The sequence below is a fragment of the Cryptotermes secundus genome, unplaced genomic scaffold, assembly GCF_002891405.2.
Source record: "Cryptotermes secundus unplaced genomic scaffold, Csec_1.0 scaffold122, whole genome shotgun sequence".
In the NCBI taxonomy this organism is placed as follows: Eukaryota; Metazoa; Arthropoda; class Insecta; order Blattodea; family Kalotermitidae; genus Cryptotermes; species Cryptotermes secundus.
In genome coordinates this window covers 910,604-920,553 of record NW_019738954.1, presented here as the reverse complement: position 1 = coordinate 920,553, position 9,950 = coordinate 910,604, and the positions used below count along the sequence as shown (strand labels likewise).

Below are 9,950 nucleotides of genomic sequence, written 5' to 3'. Positions count from 1 at the left end.
CCCCGACTTTGCTGATACCCAGTGAATGCAGTAGTTAACGTTACATTAGTTGTCTTCTTCTTTTTTTTTTATCATCTTCAAATTCTTCAATATGTTGGCGCACCCCCTCAAGCGTTAATTTAGATGTGGCTACAGTTCTTAAGGCTGTTACTATACTTCCATACTCAGTTGGCATGGACAATAAAAATTGTATGACCACACTCTCATCATCACGACTCTCACCTGCCTGTCTGAAGTCTCGAATAATTCTGTCAAACTTCACACAAAAATCTTCAAACCTTTCTTGAAATGGATTATATATACACAATTGTAGTTTCTTGACAAGATTTATTCTGCTTGTTGCGCTCACTTTCAAAAATCTGTCCTCCAGTGCCTTCCACACTACTCTCGCTGTGGACTTGCCTTTCACTATTTCTAACTGATTATCTTGAATCCTCTGTATAATATAACTTTTTCATCTTTTGTCCTCTTTTTCGAGTTTCTTCAGTTTCTCTTCCTTAGTCCTCTTGACTGCTGGTGTGTCTGTTTCTAGTATCTCATGTGGTCGCATAACCTCTCCCAATGATTCCTGCATGTGTACTAACACATCCTTCTCGTCCAAGAATACTTTCATCCGAAATTTCCAGTCATCATAGTTCTTACCGTCAAACAGCGGTATGCAATATTTTTCTTCATCCATATTGTAGTTAATTTTGGAAACCTTCAACACGCAGTCGGCACCGGGCACAAAGATGCGCAATCTCACTGTTCACACCTATCGATGATTCGAGGTGATTATTTTGAATAAAACTCTGATTCACTTGGATATTACTCTTTACTACATCTTACTGTACATTTTGTCTTACACACACACCGGATGCCCACATCAGTGCACCCACTCACCAATTACGGCGCCATCTCTTGGTTTACACCAATACTCACTTTCATGAAAAATTGCACTTCCAACATATATAATTATAGATTGACTACATATTACATTATGTCAACAAATATTTCACGTATAATTAATTTTAAGTATGCTTTTCATTATGTTCATATAAACAACTTTTTTAATTCACTGTACCTCTTGCTGTTTTAAAATTGAAATGTTCCATTGGTGTATGTGTGTATTAGTAGGAAGTAATTCTGTTAGCTGGCATGAGGTTAGGAGTATGTGGATACTTTTTAATGGCAAGTTTAGAAGGTGAAATTCCTCCACATGTGAGGCATGGGAAGAATTCTACTGACATTGGTGTAAATGAATAAACAAGTATTGTTATTTATAGCTGTTACTTATCTACAGAATTTTGGATTATCATATCCAATAATATTCAATTCAAAACCATCAGATTGATGAAAAATCTTGACTCCTAATTTTCAGAATTACTGGGTTTTTGGACTTTCTCCATCATCCAGCATTCTAGAGACTACAAAACAAGACATTTCGGAAACAGGATCTGTGTCTGTCCTCAGGTGAGGGGGGAAGACACCTATTCAGTTGGGTTCCATAGAAATAGCTAAACTCAGTCATTGGACACCCCCTGTCAAATTCACACAGCTATTTAATCACCTAAGACCATGGTAATTTGGTGGGATATAACAAGAAAATATGAAATAAAAATTGTGATAGAGCATGCACATATTTTGAACGAGGATAGAAAGGCGGTAGAAATTTGTGCTACAAACGTAGCCAACAAAACCAAGTGCATGAGCACCAATGCAAAGAAATGGGGGAAAAAGAATTGTGAAGACATGTATAGTGTACCACTAGCGCCATCCGTGGACTAAAACCTGAACACTCAAGACTTGTGAAAAATCTGTCACATCATACAGATCTTATCTGTGAGTTAGTATAACCTTGCCTTTAGGCATCAGACACCTACAGATGACCTTATAAGATTATGTTCTTACTGTACTGTTCCACTTAGGTCCTCACATAAAGTGACAAATTACATAGTCAAATCATTTTCCATGCAAATCTTAGGGACTCCTTACAGTATGAATATTAAATGTTCTTTTGTAATTTACATGTACATCAAAACTGTCATTCAAAGTTCTGTTGAAACATGTAGTGCATGCTATATAAATAAATAAATAAATAACAAAGTATTGTTGCATTTATGGTAAAAATTATATGTGTTCATTGTATATACATAACAGGATGCAATCCTTAAAAATATTAAAAAGGAAAAATGAAAACTATTAACACCTTATACACACAACTCAGCACTACAGGCAATCACAGCGCTATCACTATTTCCACACTTTACCCTTCACCATTACACACACACTAGTGTCCTCAGTCTGTTACACTCTCCACTAGTTGTTTCCTAGCAACAGATTGATAACAGTCTGACTGTAACTTCAAATCAACACGAAGTCTTCTTTGCACAACCTAATTCCTTTCTTGCCATTAGTCTCAATCACTTTCGACTGCCAACTCTCAATTCTCTGCTGCAACTGCCAGCTCCAGCGCTCAACTCAATTATAATTCTAGCTCTGTGAGATCCTTGTTATATAGCCTTGGGACGTTGCATGTTGATTCACTGCTGTAGGGCTGTGTTTACCACACAGTTGCATAGCAATGAGCATGGCACAGACCCACAGGGAACGCCATTTGCTCTTCTGTTGTTGCATGACATCACAGCATACATAATAGGTTTCTCTACTGTGTGTACGGGCCATTACCTAGCAACAGCTGTTTCTGTACCTCCACAGTTCTTACTTTGAGGAAATATGCTGCAATATGTCTGAGCTTTTCAGCCAGTATGGAACCAAGAATTAATTGGAATGCTTTCTGTTTATATTTTGATGTACTTTTTGTTTATTAGTTATTATTAATACCCATTGCAATAAATTCTTTATGTGTGTAAGTTTTAAAGAATGAAAGTGTATGATGAACATGTAACTAAAACTCAGACTTTTTATTAATTGATGAGTAAGTTTACAGATTTCATCTAAACTGAAGTGGGCAGTTGAGACTGTCAAGAGACCAGACAGTTGATACTCTAATACTGGGGGCATGAGAAATCTAGTGAACACTAATATAATCCTAGGCTTGTCATACCATCAGAGTGAATCAATGCAATGTACACCTAATTACCAGCATGTGACAAACACAGCAGAGCCAAGTTTAATTTGAGGGTCAGTGGCATTACAACCCACATAGTTGTAGGATAAAGAGCAGGGGTAATACTTCTGGTTGTGGTTATGAAGATGTCAGTGGCAGTAGCAGCACCACAGTGGTACCTCAAATTAGGCCATGACCTCGTGCTTCCACATCCATTCAAATTCATTCACTAATCATCTCATCTTTCGACACTATAAGGTAAGGTATTGAAAGTGTTAAATAAACCAGAAATGAATGGTTTGAAACTAAAGATAAGATGAGGTTTCCAGACCAGTCTGTTTGATAACTGGGTGTACCATGTGAAAGCAAGGGTGACATTAAAGTTTGGAGAATCTTCATATTGCATGTCATAAGATTTTTATGCATCTGCCTAGGTGATCTAGTGGTTACGTGTTGGCCATTGGACTCAAGGTTTGTGGGATCAAACCTCAGCTGAGGTCAGTAAAAATCTTTCTCACTGCTTCCTTTGGAATGGAAGAAAAGCAGGGAGTTCCATGCTATGCATTTATGGCATGTAAAAGAATCTTCCACCCTTTCAGCTGCTCCTAGATGCATGACTGCAGAGATCTCTGGTGCACAAGAGGGGGAACAACCTCAAGTCACCCAACCCAACTGCAGTATGCTGAAGTATGAGTATGACTTGCCTAATTTGTGTCCAAATAAAAAATGAGTTACAAATACCCTGCCAGTTCAGGTTAAAAGCACAAATGTCATAACTGTTGAAATGCAGTATTAGAAACCGACCAGATTTTTATGCTATGATGTCCCATAAAGACAGATCCAGATAAAGCATAGTAGCACCAGCACTGCAATAGGATCATTCACCTTATCTTCCAAATATGTGTCTATTTTAGCAAAGTCAAGTGATTTCCTATGGGAAAGGTATAACAGAAACCCAACACAAACTTTTGCAATTTGACAAAATGACTAAATTAATATGTAGGAGGGGGCATGAACGGGACAAAGCTTCAGGAGGGGGAGGTATTTTTATTGGTGCTCTATACAGTAGCCCCCACTCAAGCTGGTGCTCCAGGTAATTGTAGAAAACCATACAATATTGGAAAGGTGATGAAAAATCAAACCAATATAGTTAATATTTAAGACTGACTTACAGTGGTCAACAATGATTTTGTTTCTCATTTTTCAGTTATAAATGTAACATAAAATGGTTCATCATCCATATTGTTAGAAATGTCTAACTTTATTTTTCGTTGGGATGAGGAAAGTGTGCTTAACACCATTCTGTAGAAGTGTATAAGTAGTAACATTTTCAACCCTCCCAGAGGCAACTAAGAACAGATTTTCAAAGGAAGCATAATTTACTTATCTATGCTTTTTCATATGCTGAACACACCAGGATGTGCACTGGTGTAAACTAATTGAAATATGTGAATTACTTGGAACTGAATACAGATTTACAGAGTAAGCCCTAGTAGACAGTTAAAAAGACAATATTAAATATATCTGCAATATTGTAACACCCTCTTCCTTCCTGAACTCTCCTAGTCAGTTAGTTATTTAGAGAGGGTGGGTTTCCCCATGCACCGCAACCAGTTTGATCTATTGTGCTTCCCTCTATGATATTCTACCAGTCTCTATACCCTACCGATAAATGGTGCGTACCATCAGTCCCGCCGAGCAAGCGAGTTCGGCCACTTGCTTAGCGGTGTCTATAATGCTTCCCCCATCTATCAGAGGCCTTAGAGACTATTGTTGGGCGGGAAACGTCCTGGAATTTGGCTCAGTGATCCCCTTTGGGGATATGAGGTTCTTTTACGTGCCGTAAAGTTACGACACGGGACACACAGCTTAAAGTCCCTCCCGGAGGACTTGTTCCCTGAATTTTTCTGCCCTTAAAAATTCGACGACCTCCGCCGGGTATTTGAACCCGCGTACTACGAGTCATGAGGTGGGAACGTTACCTCTAGACTACGGAGGCCACTAACTCTCCTAGTAAGAGGTATAATATGCCTGAGTTTTAATAAGCGGATGCCACAGTCCTACACTTCAAGTAACATAAAAATAAATGGGTTGACAGATACCAATTTACTGTGCACATCATAAACAAAGTAAAACTCTTTGACATAGTATCTTATTTTTTATACATTCAGTTTATCCAGTATTATGTAGAACTGTACTAAAAATGTTTTCAAGAACATCGGCATTTTGTATCTTGACCTTCATGTAAAGCAATCTTCATTTTTAAATTGTCAGTTTCACATACTCTTATAAAATTGTGAACAGGAGATGTTGTAATGAACTGTCCAGCATGGCTACAGCTGACTTTAACATATACACTGATATTCTATTTTAGTTGTATCTCATAAAGTACTACTAAAAGTGACTCATTTGCTGTAAATAAGCCCAATAGAAGAGTACATATATTGAATACTTTACATAATTTAACCATAGGGTGTCCTTAAAATATGTTACAAATGGAAGAGAACAAAAATATTTATTTTACCCACCAGCTTGACAATAAAAAGCAATGAAATTGTTAAATTTGCATTATTGATACCTTGAAAATCTGTTTGCAAGGAACATCTGCATTTTAATTGGGGTTAAGAAAAGAGAACAAAATGCTGTGTTTATTGTGTATTTCACAGAAAATAAGAAAACTACTGAATTAGCCACAAGGGATGCTCACAAACACCTTTCAGAACAATTCTAAACAACCGTAACAGTGATGATTAAATTATTTAATTTGCAACATTAGCCATAGAGCATCTAAAATTTATAAAATGGGGAAGGGAGCTATAAAGAAAATAATATTAAGATTGTTTTATACAGACATTACTGGTTTTTATTTTTGGTTCCACATGGGTTACTGGCTAGAAAGAAAAGCTGAGTTAAAACCTCCATAGTATACTGCTTCTTTTATCATAGGCAGTAAATTATATTACTCTATCAAAGATTGAACATTTTACATTTTTAAGTATTGAGACAACTTGTAACACATCCCATGTTGCAGGAGTTGTTTCACAGTGTCCTTCTGCACTTAGATATGTTCGTAGTAAACTCCTTAATAATTTGTATACTAACTTCTTCTTCTGCTTCAAGTTGTTGAGAAATCTGGAATTCTGTTTAAAATGCAGAATTATTAATCATGATATTATATTAAGATTCATTCATCTGTGTAGAATTACACAGAACTAATTATACCCTGTAACCACAATAGAAGTCTAACCTGTAATAAGAACTTTATTCCAGTGAGTGGAGGGGGGGGGGGAACTCACCCATTTGCTTAATGTACATACATGTGAAAATAACTTTAAATGATGACATTTTCTGGCAGCTTCATTACATTGAAATAGTTATAACTTTCTGTGATTAATTTCCTTGTCTTTGTAAGAAACTGTGCTTGTGGTTTTGCTTCTGAATTCACAGTCTAAGACTACCGTCCCCTTAGCCTCCCCTCTTGTCCAGCTCCAGTTCAGCATCTAGCATTCCACCATTTATATGTTATTGCACATATATATACATATAAAATTTCATCTTTGTTATACCTAATAGTACACAGTATAAGGAAAGATTATTTTCAGCCATTTTGATTGTGAATTGTCAGTATTTTTTTTTTAATTTGCTTAGTGGGGGGTGGAGTCCAGCTGGGTCCACTTGGCACGGCGGCCACTGATTGGCCTATTGTACCTGCCTCGGGTGATTATGATGATGGAGAATTTGGTGGAATGAAGACTGGCAGGGGAAGTACTTGGAGAAAATCTGCCCCAGCGCCACTTTGTCCACCACAAATCCCACTTGACCAGACCTGGGATCGAACCCGGGCCGCCACACTGGGAAGCCAGTGACTAACCGTTTCAGCTATGGCACGGCCGAATTGTCAATAACTAGACATCAAGAATGAAAAATTAAACTTATAATTTCATACTCTGTAATAAGAAATTCACAAAGTATAAACAGTAGTTAGCTCTCCTGCTTCATATTAAGGAGGTCTCAGGTTTAGATCTTTGTCTGGAGATCGGCTATCCGAACAGGTTTTTCATGGTTTTCCAGCAGAGCTGCAGGTAAACCCTGGCGTGTTATTGTAAAGGAAGTCACACCTGCTTAATTTCCAGTTCAACAGTATATAATCTAGGTTGCTGAGAATCGTCATTGAATAAAACAAATATCAATCACTGTTGTACTTGAATTTTCTATTAAACTTGGCGTATTGCAGTGATACATATTGTAATGGATAGGATCAAAACGTTGCCAGGTAGCAGCTCCAAAACACAATCCAACAAGCAACGTTAGAAGAACTGCCATTTCTATGCAAGGCCCTAAAGCACATGACAATAGGGAATCTATTGTTATAGTGAATGTTACACCTCCTTGCTAGGCAATTGCATTGTAACAAGAATAGAAAAGTTTTCTATGTGATCTGTGTTGAAGAATTATAAGAGGTTCCAGAATAACTAAGGAGTCACACCCATGTGGAGGCGGGGTCGAATACCTCCACCATGACCCTAAAAGTTGTAGGAGGCGACAAAAAGGGAAGTCTCAAGTCAGACAATAAAGTATGGTCGCGAGTCCCAAGGGACTCTTACCCGAGAAAGACTGTGCTGGCAAGAACCAGCAGCATATACAAAAGACAGACCCGTCCTCTCATCAGGGAGGGCACCCTAGAAGAAGAAGAAGACCATAACTATCAAACAGTAACAGATATTCCAGGGGCTCGACACCAAGACTTACTGACTGGCCATCAGTCGCAGTGTGACTTTGAGGAGTCAGTCCAGGAGAGTTCAGTTCAGTACAGGCAGTTGCAAAGAGAAGACTTTATGTGTAATATTTGGAGTGTGTAATTCAGTGAAGACATTGTAAAGGCATAGCCATTGTTGAGATCTGTTACCTAGCAATGACTAGTGTAAGCAGATATTGAAAACAATATTTATGTGTTATAATTACAGTAATCCTTAGAGTATCATAATTATTTGTAGTTACAACCTGTAAGTTGTCAGTACATCCAATTACCAATCTGAACCCCCTTTTTAGTCACTAATACACATGATTATAGACAGAAGTTTGGAGCTCAAAGTTGTTTTAATATTTTCAGATTATGAGTGCTTGTTACAATGAGTATTTTTCTTAATTTTATAAATTGCACTGCACTTCTTTAATGTAGGTATTTTTAATTTACACCCTTTAATAATTCCCAAACTGAATGGTGTATATGTATGCCTCAAAACCTTGCGTCTTTAAGCCATATATGGTGTGTGAAGGTAAAGCACCATGCATCAGTTGAAAGTGAGCAGTCATCTTCATCTCTGGTCTCTGTTACTTCTTGTCCTTATAGTAAAACTATCAACATTCAAATTTGGCAACAGTCTATTGAATTGAATAGAAGTAGTACATTTAAAGTCTGTAAGGCCACTAATTCATGTTTGCACATTGACCTTCAGAGTGTTCAATAACCCTGAATAGGATTGTACAAAATGTAATGCTTTTAACTCTAGCAACTTGCTTAATTTTTTCATTGAATCCCCCGCCAAAAAGGTTTGGTATGTTACTTTTTATGTCTTATTATTTTCTTCAGTGTACTTCATACCATGCACATGTAACATTGAAAGAATTCTGTTATTGGTACCTACCTGTGCATTATAAGATGTGTCCTCTTTTTATATATCATTTAGCTCTCACCAATCTAGAAAGGCAATGGAGAAAGGTATACCAATTATTGTCAATATTATAATCATATAATGAATTTGTATCACAGAATTCTTCCACTTCGCTACTTGCCTGTAATACTTGTTTATAGTCCTCCAATGCTAGTATTTTCTCTGGCCGTCCTTCGAAAGCACCAGGGCATCTCTTTTCAGTTTCATGAATCATACGATACACACTCGATGATTTCAGATGATCATAGCTCCTTTGATATTTTTGGAAGTTTACCCTTAAAAGAAAAGTGTTCAGTGATAATAAAATAAGTTATCACAATACAGGAAGAAATATGTGTTTCCGCAAATGGAGAATGAATGAAATATATTGTTATCATTATGAATCCCATAGCTGATCATTTTTGCATACAGAGCAATGATCATGAAAATTCAAAGCAGCACTTAAGGCTACTGGAAGTAGCTTTGTGAGCCAGGAATTCTGGATTATCCACTTCCATAATAGAAATTATTAATGACTTTATTTTGAACATTTCAGTATGATCAAATGAATCACAAGTTGACAGCACTCCTGCTTTATGTTCTGGAGACTTCTGGGAACATATCTTGGCCTAGGGAGCAGCTTGTTTATAGGCTTCATGATTTTGCGAAAAATCTTCTAGCCATATGTCAGAATCATTTTCAGATTAGACCAGACTGCTTCCTTCTCCATCCTTTTGAACTCATTGTTAATTAATTATCATCTTATTTGTTATACATAATATGATATGGGTTGTTGACATTACTGTTAAATAAATCATGAATAAACAGTAAAATATGAAGGCAAATCAAAAAGTCTTTGCCCCTATTTTTTTCAGCCANCGGGGTGGTGACTATGTGGAAAAATAGTCAGAGGTACTTAGAACACCGCCTGCATGTGTATTATTGTGGCCGAGAAAAAATAGAGCCAAAGACTTTTTGATTTGCCCTCATATATTAATGTGGTGGAAGAATTCTATTGTAAATATTAAATGACTGATTTTCAACCAATCTTGAGAAGAGCTTAATATTGATGTTTAATGTGAAATCAGAGCTTCAACAACAAGTTTATGAAGTATTATACTTAAGCATCCTGTTGCACTCTACACGATAAATGATACACAGGAAGACTACACAGAATAACACCCGTACAGTGTGGAAACAAGAACTAGCCACTCCAGCACTTTAGACATAGGGCGAGTAACCCTAACAAT

At 37.0% G+C, this 9,950-nt stretch overlaps 2 protein-coding genes across 5 annotated transcripts in view; one reads left to right on the top strand and one right to left on the bottom strand.

The window, feature by feature from the left end:
* Positions 1 to 9,950, top strand: part of LOC111871361 (BLOC-1-related complex subunit 5) — a 21,007-nt gene that overhangs the window by 8,559 nt on the left and 2,498 nt on the right. Inside the window, exon 6 of one of the 2 annotated variants that reach the window (XR_002844010.2) lies at positions 1,361 to 2,094. The exons of the other annotated variant lie outside the window; for it this stretch is intronic. The gene's annotated coding sequence lies outside the window, so the exon portion shown is untranslated. Of the gene's footprint in view, positions 1 to 1,360; positions 2,095 to 9,950 lie in introns of those variants that run through there. 2 annotated transcript variants of the gene reach the window in all.
* The window catches only part of LOC111871360 (titin), a 22,328-nt gene continuing 17,925 nt past the window's right edge, over positions 5,548 to 9,950 (bottom strand). For all 3 annotated transcript variants that reach the window (XM_023864418.2, XM_023864417.2, XM_023864419.2), the window contains exons 10-12: positions 8,843 to 8,996; positions 8,695 to 8,747; positions 5,548 to 6,189 (exon numbers count right to left, since the gene is read on the bottom strand). In XM_023864418.2, coding sequence (XP_023720186.1) covers positions 8,733 to 8,747; positions 8,843 to 8,996 — 169 coding nt within the window. In that variant the 3' untranslated portion in view covers positions 5,548 to 6,189; positions 8,695 to 8,732. The remainder of the gene's footprint in view (positions 6,190 to 8,694; positions 8,748 to 8,842; positions 8,997 to 9,950) is intronic.